General features: G+C 40.4%; 1 protein-coding gene across 2 annotated transcripts in view; it reads left to right on the top strand.

Annotated features, from left to right (window-relative positions):
* Positions 1-20,234, top strand: part of NOX4 (NADPH oxidase 4) — a 108,742-nt gene that overhangs the window by 70,442 nt on the left and 18,066 nt on the right. For both annotated transcript variants that reach the window (XM_059822355.1, XM_059822346.1), the window contains exon 13: positions 2,072-2,153. In XM_059822355.1, the coding sequence (XP_059678338.1) occupies positions 2,072-2,153 (82 nt within the window). The remainder of the gene's footprint in view (positions 1-2,071; positions 2,154-20,234) is intronic.

Here is a 20,234-nt window from a genome sequence, read left to right as displayed (position 1 = left end):
AGGTGGTGGAGTCAGCATCCCTGGAGGTATTTAAAAGACATGTGGATGAGGCGCTTAGGGACATGGTTTAGTGGTGGACTTGGTAGCATTAGGTTAATGGTTGGACTTGATGATCTTAAAGGTCTTTTTCAACCTAAATGATTCTATGATTCTATGACAGGACATGCCCATGTACAGCATATTGCCATATATCAGAGGACTAGGAAAAAAGCAAATCTCTGCATCTTCCTAAAATTTCAAGAAGAGGTCAAGAAGTAGCTGTAATGGCAAGCTTTTTGTCAAGACAATGAGCTTGCTCTTCCCTGAAGGGTGTTCATTGAGTTTCACTTCCATCTTCACAGCATTGCATTTATTGTTGGCCACATCCACTCTCTGTCCTGGTTAGGTACAGGGTAAGCTAAGTTACATTTTGAAGATGCAGTAAGAATTTTGGAGGTATAAGTGCTTATTTCTTTCAAAATTGAATCTGAAGAGGTGTAGAAATAAAGGAATGAAGATACTAAGTATGTATCGGCCCCTGTTTCTTCACTGCCAGATCCTGGTATCTTCTCCGAGATGTTTGCAATACATCTTAGCCAGCTGATGAAATGCTAGATCAGACCATCCGAGAAAATTGACCTGTTTTTACAGGTCAGCCCTTAACAAGAGAGTTTTTCTTCTGAATTTATTATGCTTTCTTCAAAGTATTATAACTTTATGAAGTATGGGTTTGGGTTTTTTTTCCGTTTTAAAGGCTACGTAGCAGAATTGTATCCAAATTAATGGATTTCAGTGATGATGACATAGCAGTACATAAACTGAATGTTAAGAAAGCCATCATACACTAATCTGTAAGAAGTAAGAAAGCTGCTGTGGTTCCTTGTCGGAGCTGGGAGATACAGATTTTTTCTCCACTGATTTTCTGTCCCTTGATTTCCTTATCTGTAAACCTGGTGTTAGAGGGTATTTTAAGATACATAGGGATGGAAGGGGAGGAAGGACTACACTTATCCTCAGGTTCAGTTTCCAGAATGTAAAACTTGTATGGAAGAGATAGCTAGTTTAGAGAAACCCATAGTACAGCTACTACACACAACACAAGCTATAAACTATGGTTTAGCAAAAGAAGGGTAAAACCTGTAGCTGAAGACTTCAAGCCACAGTTATATGGTATTGCAGGAACAGTAGGAGATGTGAGGGTGGGAAGGGCATCACCAGTGTCCTAGGTTTCTGTGCCACTGGAGGACTGGTTAAATAAAAGTTGCAGGTGATGGAAGGAAAGAAGGAAACAGAGCATGTCCCATGCTATGGAGAGCTACAAGGTGTGCTAAGGAGATTTGACTTGGGTGGGAAATTCCCTTCTATCCCCGAATCTGGGTATCAAGCGAATTTTGAGCAGGTTCCCATCTTCCATGAACTGGGAAATTGATACTGATAGAAGCTCCTACAGATCCTGCTTACATATTGCACAACCACCCCTTCACTTGGTGGTCAGTGAAGCTAAGTTGCAAAGACCTTACCTACTGCAGATGATCCTGTAATGCAGATTTTTAAATATATAGTAGTGAACAAAAAGCAATCCAGTCTTCCAACCATCCTTGAAAATACCAATGAATCAGTTACCCAAGGACTTATACTGCAATTTAATTTAGATTAATTAATTAATCTATGTTTGTTTAGACTACTGTGATTTTTGAGTGACTGGTAAATTCTTAGTTGCTCCTCCTTTCTGTTCAGACTAAGCTCTTCAAGGCAGGGACTGATTAAGGCTGTCTGTGTAAGATACCCAGACCTGCATGCAGACCTCAGAAACCTTAGGCACTACTAGAATTCAATATTGGATGAAAAAAATGACATTTTAAAACCTTATTAAAAGGGTTTACAGAAAACAGTGTTTTCTAGTCTTAGCAGCAGTTTTGTAGGAATATGTAGATTTTATTCCCTATACACTTAGCTTTGTCCTCTGGTAAATTGCTGGAGAAGAGAATTCACTGATACTACTACTTGGTTACTTGTGGCCTGAACTTATAATGCAGAGTCACAGTCTGGGTTTGTTTTTTTTTCTTTTCTTTTTTTTTCTTTGTCCTGACAGAAAGATTTCGGGATTTACTGCTTCTACATTCAAATCAAGATACAGAGATTCTGCCCATCTTTCAGCAGAGGCGCTATCCCAAGTAAGTAAGATTGTCTTCTTGGGAGAAATAAAATCTTTATCTATTTGCAGCAAGGGAGAGTGAAGCATTTATAGCACTGTACGTGCTTTTGGTGTGAAGTCCTAAGGCAGAGCTGTCAGGGAGCCACACTTGCACTGAGCTTTGCAGTCTTTTGGCGGTGTCAGAGAGAAGCAGACGTGCTTTGCAAGCCTGCCCAGCTGTCAGCAGGGAGGTGGTGGCGGAGTGCAGACATTAAGTTGCCTGGATCAGTGTCTGGTGGAGCTTTGTTTCACTTGACACTATGTTGACATAGGCAGATGTTTTGTCACGCTAATCCCCACTCTTGTCTTGTGGGATTCCATCATTTATGGTGACAGATTCCCTTGGATTTTAACAGGCTCCCCTCTGGAAGCCTGCGAGCAGTAGAAAACAATTTTTTTCTGCCCTTTTTAGGGATATATGTACAGGCTAAACCAAAAGAGGTATTTTTAGGAGGTCTTGCATGTATTGAGTATCCTGGGCAAAACCTCTTCTTCTCCCAGATGACATACCTGAACGAAACAATAAATGCTCCTTGTTCTTTTATTGGTTAAAAGAAACTGTGGCTTTCAGCTAAGTCTTGAAAAGAGGCAGTGAAGGGGAAAGAAGAAGAAGAAATAGTCCTCTCATTAACCATGACCAGAGTGAGCAATGAAAAAAGGCTAGTGCAGGATGGACAGAGCGGGGAAGGAAGAAAGAATGTCTGGAGTCAGTCCAGCAATGATGATGGAAATAAGCAAAGTTATTTATTTTAATTATTATTGTTGGTAGGTTCCTGAAATGCATAAGAAGCCAGTGGAGCTAAGTGTTAAATACAGCTCTTAAAATCCAATAATACAAATTTTTTCAAGATCAGGCAACAAATAGAGGGGCTGAGTGCTGAAAACCAGTCACCTCTTCACTGTAAATACTTGAAAATAAAAGCACTCAAGGGTGAAATCCTAATTCTGAAAATGGTGAAATTTTGCATTGACTCCAAGGGAGATAGAATTTTATCCCCCTGAATTTATTGTTTGCATTATCCATTGTCACTGTTTTACTAGAATACCTTGGAGGTACAATATATGAAACTGTGGGAGGCACCTTATGTGGATGGACTGGTGTACTTGTTTCACTAGGACTTGGGTGAATTATTACTTTTCTCCTCACCCTTTGGAGCACTGGAACAGCTATTTTTCCATGGCAGTAGACTGCTTTGCTTGGCTTAGAATTTTTCACTTATGGTATGGACACTGTCAGACTGGTCTGAGAAACTAGTTTATCGTCCTTCCTCAAAGAACAGACTTATTTCTATAGAAATCATTCCAAAAGTGTCTGACTTTCCATTTCCTTACATTCAATTTATTGCTAGCATTCTTGGCAAGTACAGTCTATTAGCAATATTACACATTGTCAGATTCATGGGTGAATGAGTGCCAGTTGTCTTCTGTTCAATGGATGCTGCAGCTCTTTGAAGATCATACAACAAATGGCTTGTACTATGGAGCTCTGTTGCTATTTGAAGTTACAGTGGCCTTGCATCACAAAATGGTAGATGTTTTCAGCCACATTACTTGGCAAGATTGTCTGATTCCTCTAATACACAAAACCAGACAAACTTTGGCACCTAACTGAAAGAGAAGTTTGCATATGTTCTTAAAAGCAATAGATTTCTGTTTATAGCATCATTAATTGGTGCAAATTTGCTTGCTTGTTGCAGAAATTTATCATTTATTATAGTTCATTTAGAAACTGGTTGAAGACTATTGACATGTCCTAATTTCCCTAGGGTTTGTCTTTCAAGTGAAATACTTGTGGTCAGCAAGGTAGAAGACATGTTTATCTTAATAATATATTTTGTCTTATTCTCATGTCAGTTTTTTCCCTTCCCTATGCTTGTTTTCATTGAAGGGTCAGTTAACAGAAATGAAGATAATGAATGGACAGATCTCATAAATCAGTGTCCCTTCATTGACTTCAGCTGAGCAATGGCTGGTTGTACTACATAAGGGTCTGAGCTGTAAGGTCATTTTAATGAGATGTTGTCATGGGGCACAAGCTGGAGCTTGTAATGCTTAAGGAAATCTTAAGAGTACGGAAGTTTAAAAATAGAATGGAAATTTTAGTAATGACTTAGCTGAATAGCTTGACTAAGCAGGGCTTAGTAGGTAGAAAGGACAAAAGTTTGCACATATTTAAGAGACATATGTCCGAAGGAAGGAGATTGGGTAGGAACATGTTCAGCATCTCTCAGGATATTCAGAGTCATAGTAATAAATATTAAAGGCTAAATGAGCAAACTGTAATCCATCAATTTTTGAAAGAAATAGAAATCTTGATGTTCTGGCCTGAATTATGTTCGTGTACATTTATTATATTAAGGCCTGAACTCTTTCCCAGGGAACAGCAGGATAATTTTGGGTACATGTTTGTTCTCAGAGAAGATGTCTGCGCACTGGAATGGCTGGAAGAAGTTTTCTAGAATATGCATGCACATTGTTCTGGATTTGCTGGGGTAAATTTGTCAAAGAAACATGCTTTGCACTCCTGGTTGATGAGGGGAGAAATGCAGGATCTTTTCATGGTCCTTGTGATTGCCTGAGCTTATTCTGCTGGTCTTGGCTTAGCCAAGGAGCAATACCTACTCTGGCATGTGGAGGAGATTATAGAGAGGCCTGAGCTTACAAAGATTAAGGCTTGTAAAGCCACACGGCACATCACCTTGACCTCCTTGACTTACTACTGTGTGTCCACAAGTAGCGTGTCATCATGAGCACCAGTTGTCATCGTGGCCCGTGAGCTGAGAAGCAGTACTATGCCGGCATATCGGTACAGCATCCATGCAGTCAGCTCAACCTGCAGTATGTGTCCTTTCATTTTTCTTTACAAGGTTGCAGAGCAGAAGGAGCTTGGCTTTATCTTATGCTTCACTCACATGACAAAATAACTGTGTCTTGGAAAAATTATGGAATATGGAATTATGTTCTCCCATAAATGCCTACAGTAGAATTTCTTAATGAAACATACTGCACTGCTCGTAGTTACAGGTTACTGAACTAGCAAGACCAGTCTAATCGAGGCAAGTCTTTTTGATACCTCAAGTGACTTTCAGAGGATGAAATGCATGGTTCAGAAATCAGATGTCACTAGACCCTCCTCATCCACCTCAGCAGGAAACCTACCCATCCACAGAGAGAAATGTTTTGAGGAGAAAATCTGTCTCCTAGCTGACATGAAGCCATCGCCATGTCCGTGAGGATTCGCATTCCTGAAACTAAGAATAAACCTGCAGCTGTGGATAGGCGAACGGGCTGGGGCGCATAGCAGCCTCCGAGAGTACCCGCCCGGGAAGAGCCTCCACATGCGAACCGCATCACAGACATACTTGCAGCTTGTTCCTTATCTCCCTCACTCCATGAGCGTGCTGAGGTCACTGAGGTGAGTTACGCCAACATGATCAGGCCTGTCAACAAACTAAACTTGTTGCAATGAGTCCTATCCTGACTCGTCACTTTGACAATGAGCATTAGGTCTCCTAAATCTCTTAAAAACCTGTTCAGAGTTTCACTCAGCACATTTCTGCTGGAGTTTTCCTCACGCTGGTTTCAAGCTCATGCTTTCCTTGGTTGCCCGCTTCACCCATGAGATTCCGACTGTTCTATCACATGCATTCAGTCATAAAATGCAAGAACTGCTGAAGTGCTGACACAGGCTACAGAGGATTGCTCCTGAAGAAGACACTATTATGGTCATTAATTGGGCTGTAGGGTCCAGCATGTGACGGGGTGGTTGGTGCTAGCAGCGGGGGCCTAGACCGCTCTGTCCCACCGGGGTCTTTTGGTCTTTTCCTGCTGACTCCACTGTGCTCCTGACCGCCCGTGCTGTGTGCGCAAGGGAAGGATGCGCGATTGCCTTGCAACACTAGAGAGAACTGTCTCTTGTAGCTGGGCCTGATAATATCAAAAGAAAAAAAAAAACAACAAAAGAACGAAATTATAAGGGAGGTCATAAAAGAAGGGTGAGAGTGAGGAATGGGGTTGGTGGGTGAAAAAGGCAGGAGAGAGGCTGACACTGCACAAAACAGCACTTGAGAGGGATGTGCCAGAAATGCTACTGATGTTACAGCTTTTTAGCAAATTTCTCTGTATACAAGTGACTTGAGAGATCAGCTGTACTTTTTCTTTTCAAGATATAGCTGAAATCCTCAAATACGTATGTGGGTTTTTTAGAGGGCTTCTTTTTTTTCCCCTTCAGAAATATTTGCAGTCTTCATTCTTATCTTCTGTGGGTTTGGTGGAAAAGTGCTTGGATGATTCACGGATTTTAAGAACAGAAGGAGCTGTTATGTTCCAGCTAATTTGAGTCCCTTTTTAACATAAGCCACAGAGCATTACCCGATAATCCCTGCAGCAAGCTCCTGGTTCAACCGGAGCATGAATTTAGAAAGACATCCAGTCTTTAAATTGAGATGTTAAAAACTGGAAAATTCACAAGCCTTTAGATCAGCTTGTTTCAAGTGTTAATTATGTCATGTATGTATAACATTAATTTCTTTAACTTCAGTTTCCAGTCTCTACCATCTCACTATACCATTTCTGCTAAACAAGAAAGTCCTGTACCATCTGAAATGACATCTCCGTACAAGACGTTGGAGGTCATTTAAAAGCTTACCCTTCTCTTGGACAAATTAAATAAATGAAACTTTCTTGCAGGGTAAGGCTTAGTTAAAAGATCTTTCTAATAATTTTCTTTTTTCTTTTTAAAACCTTTCCAAAGTTTTGTTTGGTTTGTGGTTTTTTTTAAAACATGGGCAGGAATTAAGAAAGTATTTTGGTAACTGTTTCCATGATGTGCATATAGAGAAATTACAGCACTTCCTTATAGTCAAATAGGGAGGCAATGTAAATTGAGCACTATCTTATTAGTTAAATGGAGTGACAAAGTGTTGAACTTTGGAGAAAAAAAATCAACTTAGAACCTAGCAGGTGTAATGAAATAACAGAGTATTCCAAATACACGTACTTTCCATCAGTCATAAACTTACAAACCTTTCTTTGGCTTATATTGTTAGTAAATTAAGGTAGGCTTCTTGTGTATGCACCAAAATACTGGTCATTTTCATGTCACAAAAAAACCCGGAAATACAGGATGTTGATTTTTATATATATGTATTTCTTCAAATACATATATTTGAAGGTCATCTTTGAAAAGCTGCTGAAAGTTTGAGCTCAAACAAAGCCAAGTGGTGTTACTCAATTCTCATCATGGAATATTCTAGATAAATAGGCAGCAGGAAGTTAGTGCCCTAAACCATTGTGCCATCTGGTTTCCAGTTGCTACTCATTTTAATCATAATGGATCTGTAATGGATCCATGCCAATTTACTATGGCTTGAGATCCGAGGCAAGAAACTGATAATATTTCATAAAGAAATAATAATAAATAATAATAAAAAATAATAAAACTTGTATGTTATTTGTAACTGTCTTGAGAACATTGTTCTTTTTAGAGGAAAATGATTTGTGTCTAACTAGAGTAAGTAGTGAGTTGTGGCTTCTGGAAGTGACGATGCTCAGACAGTGCATCCGCTGAGATTCCCCCTGAGTCCCAGATTTAAGCATGCACGAGAGCAGCTAGCAGGATCGTGGCCTAGAAACCCAATTCAGTCTGCATTAGAAAAAAAGGCAACATCTTCCCTGGTGTTCAACAAGGGGAAAAATCACGACCTATGTGTTTGTCACTCAGTCTTCATTGTAAAGGTAAGGAAATTTTAAATTCTAAAAAGAGGTGGAGAACTTTCACAGAGTGTTTTTCTATAAAAGGCTTTCTGTGAAGTGCTTTACAAAAGATGTTCTCTTATTACGGAGGAGAAACTGAGGCATGGGACTCTGATGTGAGGTACCGGTGTCACCCAGGAGCAACTCTCCTGGGGACGAGGCCAGAAATAGAAATCAGGTCTTCCGCAGTCCTTTCAGTTGTGTGCAATTGGCTCTCTCATCTAAAAAAACATTTATCCTGTTTTCCACTGCAAAAAGCACGTGGCCTGCCCATATTGCTGAAATCAGATGGGAAAGTGCCAAGTGAAGGAGCCTTTCAGAAGTGCCCACACAAGCACTTTAAATGCTTTGTGTAGCGTTGTACATAAAGCATGAAAATTACTGGTTTTGAAGTGCTCCATGATTTATTTCAAAATGCAGGCTAGAAGCTAACTATCTCGCCAGCAGCACTGAACCCTCAGCAAACCAGAGTCTCAGAGAATTTTGATTACTTGATAAAAAAAGAGATACCTGCCTATGGAATCTGTAATGACATTTAGAAGAAACTCAAGCTCTTTATAGAGAAGAATGTTTATAGTTTTTTTTAGTGGTTTGGGATTTTGTCTCTTATTTTTCATCCTTTTTTTATTTAATACGACTTGCAGTGGTATCAGGTTATCCTGTAGAGTTTGCAGACCAGTGCAGGGTTGAACTCCATGACAATAAAACTTCCACTGTAAGTAAAAGGCGTTTTCTTGTCATTTGGGATTTTTACCAAATGGTAAGAACAAGCATGGCAATGGGATAAAGGCTGGTAGCTGTTCATAAAAGCAATCATGTTATAGGAGTAATCATGTCACTAAAAATGCAAGTATTGGATCTAGATTTTGTTGAAACCATAATGAAAACAGGAAGAAAGATGACAGTAATTCATACTGTGCACTACACGTTTGGGCTCAGGTCCTACAAAGACTCGTGTGGACGCATTCACATAATATCAAACAAGGCCAAGTCAGTATCTTGAAATACTTAGGACTGCACATTAAACTCAAATGTGGGTCATAAATTCCTTGAGACAGAGGCTATATTTGTTTAGAGTATCAGTACAATACCCCAGTAACTTCTAGTGCAAAATAAAGGCACTTTTGTTCTGTTTCCAAAGGCCCCGAGTTCAAGTACCGACAACACAGAGTGAACCAGTCCCCTTGAAGTGGAGGGGAATTTTGCTGCTAACTTCAGCGGGGCTCAGACCTGAAATCTAAGAAACTTGGAAGAAACAAGTACAAATCTTTCAGATGTAGAGAGATGTGAGGAAAAACCTGTATCCTCTGAGAGATTTGTGCAGCAACATACACGCAAAATCGAAGCTCCTTGTACATATATATTCTCTTTTAAGTACCAAGCAATCTACAATGCAAGTTTAACTTAGCTCTGTTTATCGTAGCATAGTTGTGGCTCATTAGCAGTCATGAACTGTTTTATGCATAACATTGCAATACTCCCAATTGAGAAGGGGAAAGGGCTGACTGAAAATAAATTTCAAAATATTTGGGAGGTGAAATCATTGCTTTGTTCAAAGTGAATGGTATAAGACAAAACATTACAGCTGGTTTTCATTCTGCTATTTGAGATCATGAGCACGGTTCTTGATAAAGCCTGTTGATTTAATTGATATATACCTGCCTACTACTGAGCGGCAGTGTGAGACTGCGGGAAATTATCTGCTGCCAGGTGTCTTGAAGGATGTTTTTTTAAACTGCTCAAACAGAAGTTATAGTAGTTTGATGCAGAAATTGTTAGTGAAGTTCTTTGATTCATTATGCAAGAGAGAGTTACAATGATTTGTTCTGGCCTTATAACCAGTTTTAACATAGTTTTAAAAAAAATAGCTTATATTAGTTTGAAAAATAGTTTCACAATTACCATAGTTACAGAAATCCAAGCACCAGGCTCTTGAAAAAGAAAAACAAGTGCTAAAGAGTTGTGGTTGTTGACAGTAGTGACTTCCTCCTTTACTCTATGGATAAAAGGGAACAGCATCATTCATTCGCTCCTGTACGCCTACCTGCACATTAGCAATTTAATTTTTGGCCCCGTGTTTGCAGTGTGGGACCCCGGAGGCTGTATTCTTTCACAGAACTTGTCAAAGGAGACAGCATCTTTTGTTGGTGCTTTGTTAGCAAGTCTTGGTGAAAAAGGGAGAAAAGAAAGATTCCAGCTATAATAAAGGGGAAAACGGACAATATTATGCCCCTAAACATGTGAAAGAAACTGGGAGAGAAAAAGGAGTTGCCCACCATGTCTTCCTTTATATTTTGTGCAAGACATAAGCAAAACCTGTATTTCCTGGTCTCTGAGGAGGACAGAAATCTAACACCACCCATCGCTGTTCTGGCCCTTCCCCAAACAATGTTTGAAGAAGCAGGAAAGCTGTTAGATAAACACCTGAGCTGTGCCACAAGTCCCTTTTCATGCAGTTTAATACCTCAGAAAACAGCATACACTGCTGCTGCCCCTGGGGTAGCAGAGCAAGTGTGTATACTCTGTAAGAGCAGAGGGGAGCACGAACCTTCAAGCCAAAGGAGACAGCTATGATGTTCTAGTTTTGCATAAAATGGGCAAGGATGGCTTGTTCTCATCAGGACATGAGCCTAGATTTCAGTTGTAGCGACCTTTTGGTGGGTGGCACTGGTGGAGTGGTTCAATTCTGAGTTCCAGGCTCTTTAGTGTATGTGAGGGAGACACTTCACATTTCTTTTTCATGCAACAAGTTGGGCTTTAAGCTCTTGGTGATAACCAGGGGCAGCAAGAGGCCCATGATGATGTAACAGCCATCCCCTGTCTCTTCTGAGAAATGGATAGGAGATCTGGGCTGTGGGATGCCAACTGGACCACCCTGAATTGAGCATCCCCAAGTAAACATGTATGTCAAACACATTTCATGGAGGAAGATGTCTCAGCATCTAGGCTAGAACGTAGCTCAGAAGTAACTATCAAGTCTTAAAAACTGACAGTGGTAGAAAATCCATCTCATCCTATAGTATGTTATTCCAGCTGTTAATTATCATCAACCATGGGGACAGGAGTTGACTGCTGGGAGATTGTACCCAGTGGCCCAAGCCTAGCCCAAAGGAAAGTTCTTCTACGACCACGTCAAGTGGTTTGTAAGTATCACAAGTGCTTTTGAACAGCCAGACAGCTAGCAGCTGGAAAACATTGTTAGCAGCTGCAGAACAGCAATAGTCATGATATTAGCTGCCAAATCCTTTCTGAGTGTTGCCTAATCAGCTAGCGGAGGCTGTTCGTGAGCAGAATTGGAGACTAAAGTAGATAAGTCATAACACAAAAGCTGTTTGAATAGAAGATATATACTGAGTTGTTGGATGGCAAAGATAAATTGGGTGATATTCAGAGTTCCTGGTTGTTGTTTTTTAGTAGAAGAATTTTGTGGGTTACAGACTTGCCAGAAAATTACCAGTCTAAGCATTTGCACCTAAAGCGAGGCATTACATTTGTCAAGTGAGGTGACTAGCAGTGCTTTTCCTCGGAATCATGAATGTGGTGACATTTTTTCTCCCCCCAAAGCAATGACAGAAGCTGTGTTATAGGCACCAATCAGAAAGAAAAGATACTAAAATCATTTGCTTTAGAACCTAATAGCTTTCATGTAACACTTCGCTTTATGACTTAATTATCCGTTGCTGTCAAGGTATCTTTGTAATATGAGGTTTAGATTAAGTCTGTGTATGGTTGAAACTCATTTAGAACCAAACTGCAAAGAACTTTTCTCATTCCTCTGGGAGCTTGTATAAGGCAAAATTGCTGCATACTCCAAAAAACCACATGGGAGCAGGGTCAGTCCTCCTACCCCAAATCCACTTGACGAGTATGGAAGCAGTAACCTATACTACAACCTATACAGTTGTCAGTGTAAGTGTTCTCTGTATCCTCTCTGGTTTTAAAAAGTACTCAAAAGTGTCTAATGAAAGCCAAATGCCTGAGCAATTCTGAGGACTGGGGTCTTGCTTTCCTCTGCATGGTGCGTCGTGATGTTACATAAGGATATTATAGCTTTGTATTTTCCTTCATTGTATACCATGTCTTTATGGCATAAAATAGGTTTTTAGATACATTACTGCTGGTGATTTCTAATATTGGAGTGTTTAAGGTATAATTAATTCCTCTTTAGACAAACCATAAAAGATTGGATTTCTTTATTATACTGATTTCCCTCTGCTAAACCAATTCTGAAGGCCTTAAAATAGATTAAATTGTCCTTTTTTGCATAGATAGCTGAAGCTTCCTGAACAGTATTTGAAATGCAGGCATTTATTTCCAGTGTTTTCTCCAAAATAAAGGTATTTGCATCCCCTCAAAAATCTCAAAAGATGTTGAAAGCTATTTGTAGGGGGGAGGTTGTGCCACACTTTTCATGTTATGAGAGAAAATAGAGCAATGGAAGTGGTCGGTGACAATTTCTCCATCATCTGGTACTAACACCAGAGCAAGGCCAAAGAAATGGCAGCAGAACTGGGCCATTTATTTTCTTGTGCTTCATCCCCAGATGTATTTTCAACTTGGATGAGGCAAATCATGTAGATGTAATGTTATATTGTGAAGGTGTCATAAACCTGATGTACTGGGCTTTCCTGCGCTGTGAAGGTGAAACTCCATGATCTTAAGAATATACCAAGAGTCTCTTCTGCCACTGCAGTTCTAAAGGGAAGCAGTTCTCGGATTCCAGCTAATCGCTCCATCAGTAAGAGTTTGAAGTGTGTTGGAGAGATCCCCCTCCCTTGGCTCAAATCTAGGAAACTGGCACTTTGTTCAAGCCTGGCATAAGATAAAATCTGGCAGAGTTGTGAACTGAAATCAGGCTTTCCATAAATTTTTAGTATAAGCTGCAAGAAGGACTAGAAAGTACCAAAATCCATTAGTCAGGGCGATACACTAGGCAATTTAGCCAGCATTTCTGAGTGGGAGGGGCAGGGGCTGCTGTCCTGAAGGATCACAGCTGATCTGAAGAGTGTAAAAGCCATTGGTTACGTATTTCAGTTATGTCCAAGTGAAACGCTATGCTGCTTTCCCTCCAGAAAGAGCAAACTTTCTGTGAAGGACAATCGTTACATGCCAGCCTCTCTGTCGACCCTGTTGTCTTTAAAGGAGACGACATGAAATTTTGCTTCAGCTCACATATGTCAAACTTGCTGGTGAACTGAAGAAAAAAGAAAAACTCTTAAGTTTGGTTTCTGACTGCTTGAAAAGGAGCAGTGATGCTGAATATTGTGCGGTCTGATGGGGAGGATGGAAGGAGGGAGGGAAGGAGAGCAGGGAGGAGGAAAAGACAGATGTAGCTTTCTGTTTCGTGCACAGACCCCACATTACATGGAGAAAGAGACCTTAATTCAAAAGAACAGATTTACCTTACGGGATCAGCAGAACAAAATAAAATGAGCCTGTTCAGCTGTGTAGGGCTCTGATTGTAGTGGGAGCCTCTGGGCACTGCTCTTCTGTGACAGCCAAGCCGTGCTGGTATTGACAGACAACTTGAGCTCCTTCTGTCTTGTCTTGGGGAGGAGGGTTTAAGAAATGTCTCGCTAATTTATTTGCAGACCGCTGTCCCCCCAGGAGAAAACAGGCTGTGAGTTTGGCGTCTCCAAGGCTTCTTTCACCCATGGTGCCATTAGCACGCACTTGAGCATCTAATCCCAGCTCTAAGCGCAGTAGAAGGGCTGTCCCCTGGGACTCAGCCCCTGCTTCCCTCTTTCAGAGTCAGCACAAGCAGCACTTCTGAGATGGGGAACTTCTGTAGCTTTTCCTGCCCCATCTGCAGCAGTACTTTGCTGTTTGATTGCATTTTTTGTGTGTGTCTATATGCATTTTTCCTGCACATATTCGATGGCACTAACTAGCTGTGTGGTGGTTGATGGTTAACTTTTCTTTTTCTTGGTGCAGATTTGCACTACAATTAAGAAATCCACTTTAAGGGATTGGTGCAAACAGTGGTTATCAAAATTTGGGCTGTCTCTCTCAAGTCCTTTGATAGCAAAATAGAACAGGTTGGCTGTAAGCAACTCTAAAGAGCATCACTGAAGCTTAAGAAATCCATTTATCTCTGCATTGGCTGTGCCAGCGATACGTGGTCAGGTGAACCCTCCTCTCTGAATTGACTTTGTTGTTCGTTATTTGGCCCTGCACTCGGATTCTGGCACCAGTGAATACCGTCTGCACCATGTGGAAATGTTTTGGCAATTAAGAGCCAATTAAATTTGGCTCCTTCCCCTGTTCCATCCTTCTTATGGTGTCCGAGGAGAAGACTCATGACTGAAATATTTAGCATCTATTAAAAAAAAAAGAGGGTGTTGATTTTGCTGAGTCTGGGGTCTGTTTTTCTCTGCACTTGAAGGTTCCTTAGAGGATGAAAGTTCAAGTGGCATTGCACAATAAAACCTGTTCACAGAAAAAAAATATATCAAAAGTGATTCTAAGTCATGTATGGTTTTATTATCATTGGGTCACTGATGGTAAAAAACCCCCTGTGCGCTCAAATATTTGCACACTGCAATGTAAGGTTAACCAAAATGATGAAATAGAAATAACAAGGTAATAACAGGGCTGGCGCCTTTATCCACAGTCATCTTTACCTTTCTTTCACTTGTTTGTCTTGGCAAGACTTCTCCAATGCGATGTGAAGCTATCGCTTACCCTTTTTTAAACTGTGTATCAGTCAGGTCTGCAGATAAAAGCCATCAGTTAGACAGATGAAACTAAAAAAATGAATCTCTGGAAACACTCCTTTGTGTAATGTTGTCCTTCCTTTCCTTTTATTTGCTCATTAAGGACTGTGATCCATATATTCATGGGGTTTATGAGCACCGTTATAGATGTATCTATGGGCCCCACAGCCTTTTAACGAAGTCATTGTTGAAATGCTCTTCTCTGTTTGAGAAATAGAACTATTGCTGTGTAACAGGTAGATGGTGTCACACGGTGTCAAACTGACTTGCCCAGGTTCTCCTAAGGAAGGTATGGCAGGGAGCGGGTTGGATCCCAGCACAGCACCTGAGTTATTTACTGCATCTATCCTTCCTCTTCATGCTCTTTGTAAAGTTCCTACAACAAGGGGGAAGTACCTTTTGATTAGAGACCCTTGGGCCCTTTCACAATAGATGTAGCAATGATAACGTCAGAAACATCTGATGGTGGTTTAGCAAATGGTTGATGAATGCAACCATTAGGAAAAACATAAATACAGTTTCAGAATCTCAGAAAGGAACAACCAGCAAGTATTCACCTGTCAGTCCAGTATTTACTTTACAGTTTGTTTAAATTACAGTTGTTAAGGGAACCCTTAAACAGAAGGGAAGTAAATGGGATGTGGAACACCTAAACCACTGATCACAGCTGATGGGTACAGGGTGAGCTCTTCAAAAAATGAAGTTTTGTAGATACACAAAACTCAGAGAATTGTTATATCATCCATTGTGTACTGCCCGTGTCCTGGTGTATTTACTTGCAAATATAGGTACCACAGCAGGATAAATAGTAAATCCTAGACCTGGTCTATATATCCACTTGTGTAGTGGGTAAATGCTTGACAATATACCTTTCAGTCCTGTAGAACTAAATCCTCTTATCATGGAATTCAGTGGCATTTTTGCCATTTGATTTACCCTGGAACCAGGTATTTTTTTTCCGTAGAGAATTTAGCAAAGTGTTGTCTAAATAAGAATACAGCACAGTGTATTAAAAAGAAAAAATGAAAAAGTCAGTGCTGACAGGTGGCAAGCAGCAAATAGTTCTTAAGCAGACGGTTTTAAAAGGCTTGAGGTATCAAATATGCAGTAATTTATCTTGGGACTTGTTCTTTTCAATATATCAAGTAATGAATGACAAGGAGGGAGAGGTAAACACCAAGTTAATTAAATCCTCTGATGATATTGGGCCAGGGAGGATAGTATATTTCAGGGCAGATGGATTGAAATTTCTGAATGATCTGGCAAATTTCAGAAGGTGGGTGGAAGAAAAGGAAGATGAGTTGGAATAGTCAGAAATGTCAGACGGTTCACCAAGAAAGAAATTATCATCATCAAAGAAGAAAGAGTGACATGGGGTGGGGGAAACATTAGGATCATACTTGGCACTTTATAACAGCCTTTTGTCTCTGTGTATCAGAGTATTAAGCCGATTAAATAAAGCATTCCCAATCTTGTGGAGGGGAGGTCTGAGAAAGCGTTGCTACCTGGTTTCACCAAAAGGAAGAGCATAGCTGAGGTTGTAAATGACATTCTGGAAATGACAGTGGATCAGCATGAGGGAGATGGGATTAAAAGGCCAGACTTCTCTGCGTCTCTGACCGATCAAAACTGGCATTTGAGGTCAGACCTGAGGCACAGTTCTGTGATCTGCGTTTCACAATGGCAATGAACATGGGGATCAGCTTGACCAGCGTGGAGCTGCAGGACAGTGATTTTATGCCAGAAGTCTCATGAGTCAAGATTTGCTGTGTCTCTCTGGAATGACAAGACCAGTCACACACAGTGTGGTTTCTCTGCATATACACAGAGCAACTTCAGGGGGCCTGGTCAATAGGAACTGGTATTGGACCTACAGGAAAAGCCCCTTTGGCTTAGACCCTGACTCTGTGCTAGAAACATTCTGCTGTGATGTCCAGCCTCTGTTCTCTCCAGTGCCTTACAGTCACCTTGCCCTACAACAGTGCTTTGCACCCAGTGGGTTGTAACCCTCAGGATTTTTATGAAAAGTAAGGGTGGGAAGAGTTATGAGAGGAATTACATATTTGAAGTATTTAAACACTAGTCCCCTCTCTCTCTGTCTCTCACCAAGTCACTTGCTCCTCTCTCTTGTTCAGGGTCACCTGTTCTCTCTCAGCTTCTTAAAACTCATAGAAATGCTAAAAATAAGACTCTCTCTGTTATCATGGATACTCTTACAGCACATAGAAAGGTAAGAGCTTGAAGGAATTTTAAAAATTCAAGGGATGAAAAATTCTTTATTTTGAATAACCCAAGATGCCAGGGGGCTGTACAGAGGCATCTTTGTATGGCTAGAAAGGTAGTAATAATGACACCACCACCTATGAATAACGATGCCATTATATAGAGCTTTGGCAGGACTGAAATTGGAACAGTGCAGACAATAATGGGCCATTCACTTTGAAAAAACAGAACTTGAAATAAGAAGTTGGAGCATATTCAGAGAAAAACAATGACGAGATCAAGATGGTCAGGGCTGGATTGAGCTCATCTATGATGTAATGAAGTATATTCTCTGGTAGCTTGATAAGCTTCTGCCTGTGAATCTCTCTGCAGACTCATCTACAGGCTTATGTTGACTTCAGAAATTCCTTCTCCAAGTTGGATGATCTCATCCTTAATCTGCCATTTTATTGCAACTATGTATGGTTTACTCTAGTGTTCGGCAGGTGTTCCTTCTTTCCATTTTGGCCTTGCCAGTTTTCTATATCCCTTTCCAGGTAAGAGGCTGTCTGCCTAAGGAAATGAGTTTGTCTGACCATCACTGAACATCTGGAAGCCATTTGAAGTTGCCTTCTCATTATCTTGCAGACGTCACTCCTCAACTGTCTGAGCAATTTTTAGACAATTGCTTTCTAAGCTTCCTGGCAGCTAAGTTCAAGCAAAGGTATTTTACAAACTCCCAGACCAGTAATTATTATTTTCTTCGTGAAGCTGCCCTGAAGGGAACCTACTCCTATAGGCGCATTCACCGGCCTGTATAGGATGAGGCTCATGGAGAGCATCTTTCCTTAAAGGAAGTGTAGCCGTGAGAGACATTTCCTTACAGAGTTTTCCAGAGAGAAGATGGGCTTGTGACTGGACTAAGTCACTTTGCTTACCAAAATGTACACCTTAAGACAGAAAAGAGTCATCAATGAGACATGGCAAATTTTTCTTGGAGGTTTATTACATTTTAGGTAGTGTATTTGTGCTTAGGTTTACTATATATTGAGGATCCCATTTTATTGCAGGATTGACTACTTCATTCCAACTGCAGAATTTGTTGTGCAATTTGTCCTTCTTTGTTTTTTATTCTTCTTATTTTCTTCATTTTGAATTCTTCATCTCTACTTAGTCTAGTGCAAAGAGCCTGAAAGGCCTGCCTTTGGAGCGGATCGTGATATGCCTGGCCTTGTCTTCAGATTGATCTGCTGCCAGCTACATCTTCCAGCACTCCAGTCAGCTTCTCCTCTCCTCCCCTTTTATTTCTGTGGATACCTAGTTAGGATTTTAATTTCTGTACTTGTCCTCCTTGGGATTTGTCAGCAGGTGCCAACTTTTGTTTCCCCAGCCTTAAGGTGTATTGGAGCTTGACCAAGAAAGCCTACTGGCAGTGTGGATGTTTAGTTAGAGTGGTTGTCGTCTCCCCTCAGTCTACTCTATCAAAACCAGTATTTTGACCTTTGGTATAATATGCCCCCTGAGTATATTTGTAAGTGCAAAGCAGCTGCCAGGGGTGCAGGACTACTACATCTCATCTCTACTAACTGTCAGTCTTTTCTGAATCCTAAACTCCCATGTAGGCTTTTTACTTAGCTTGAAAATATCCAAACCCTGGCTGAGGGAACTGCATTAGACCTCCAGTGCTGGTTAAGATGTAATAATTTGAGGTGTGAATCGGCATCTGAAATCTGCAATCCGGTTGCATCAGTATGCTTCAGTTGCTTCAGGTTTCCCATAGCACCCTGAGCTATTTCCACTGACTTGGGGACGTGGGATATCCTGTCTTAGCGAGTAGAATTTCCCAAGTGAGGAAGAGGGCTCAGTGCTACTATCGGCACTGCTTGTGAGAAGGACCCATGCCGTCTGCTAGATGGCAACTCTGAGACAACCACCAAAGGGAACAGTATAGGCAAGAAAAAGCTTCCTGTAAATACTGAAAGAGACAAAAGGTCAAATATGGAAGTGGATTACTCTAAAGCAGAAATACTGTTTGCAGTGAGATGGACAGATAACTACTGTGCCAGTGAATGAGTTATGGAGAAACATGACCAACAAGCTCAACGTACTTGTGGTTGCTGATCTGTAGCATCTTATCGCTTAATGATGTAACAAACTAAATTTTCAAAAGACATGTTACAATAGGTGGTGCAGTCATTACAAATACTCTTCTTTTACTTTATTAGCTGAGGCAAAATTGGTAGGAGACAAGTTTACAGAGAGGCAAGGCACTTCACAAAATACATACTGTAATTGGTAAGGAAATAAGTGGAAAATGGGATTTCTTGTTATAATAAAATTAAATCATGTATGATCTTTAATCAAAGGAATACGTTTTGGAAACATTTTTTTAAAATGACAGTAAAAAGGCTGCCATGGAGAAGAATTAATACAACATTAATTAAGACTATTGACCCAAGAATTTGGTACAGAAAGTACATGTACTTTCAGAGAACAAAGATGTCTGAATACATAATTATACTTGATTGTAGTTCTTATAGCGGTTTTACAGACCTTTTTAATGAAGTGAATGGTCTAAACTGTTGCTTCTGTCCTATGATAGTCAGCAATGAGTAATAAGAAATATGGGCTCTCCATAAATATTTTAAGCAATATTTAGACAGTTTTATTGAATTCTGAGGAAAATTAACTTGGTCTGAGAGATTACCTTCAGATTGCTGTAGGAGCCCTGAACAAGGAAGAGCCATGCTTAAAATGGTGTCCATCAGTTGTGCAAGTCTGTTTTCTGTTGCCTTCAGTGGAAGTTCTATCTCTATGCTTTTTTGAAATTTTCATTCATAGTTATGAGGTTCTTTTCTACTCCTCCACCATCCTCCTCACTCCTCTGTTGCAAGTCCAGCTCCCCGTAGGTAGCTGTGCAATTTATGCTGTTGTAGTGTTCCAGCCTACTCTAGTGGGATCTCCTTCCCCTTGAACCTGCACTGTGTCTCATAGAAAACCATGGATCTCAGTTCAGGGTTTACAGAAGGAGCCTTATCCATGAAAATGCAGGTGCCTGCTGTGCTTTTCCACTTTCTTGCCCTTTTCATCATGTCTTCAATGTATTTTCTCTTGCTAAGGATGTTGTAGAAATGGAAATTCTTCTTCAGTCATCTCTGGGTCCTTGAGAGTATAATAAGCTGAAGGAGGGGTGATTTCGTTTTGTTTTGCCCAGCCAGGGAGAAATAAATGGAACTGAGATGTACTAAAACCAATGGCTTTTCTAGAATTTTAAAAATAATGATAATTTGGCATGTTTCTATGAGAAGAAAATCTTATGTTAATTGATTCTATAGGATTTTGAGCCATCTACATTGTTATAACCGGATATCTCACCAACTGATAATGGA

The sequence above is a fragment of the Gavia stellata genome, chromosome 1, assembly GCF_030936135.1.
Source record: "Gavia stellata isolate bGavSte3 chromosome 1, bGavSte3.hap2, whole genome shotgun sequence".
In the NCBI taxonomy this organism is placed as follows: domain Eukaryota; kingdom Metazoa; phylum Chordata; class Aves; order Gaviiformes; family Gaviidae; genus Gavia; species Gavia stellata.
The sequence above is the reverse complement of the archived record's forward strand: the minus strand, read 5'-3'. Positions and strand labels throughout refer to the sequence as shown.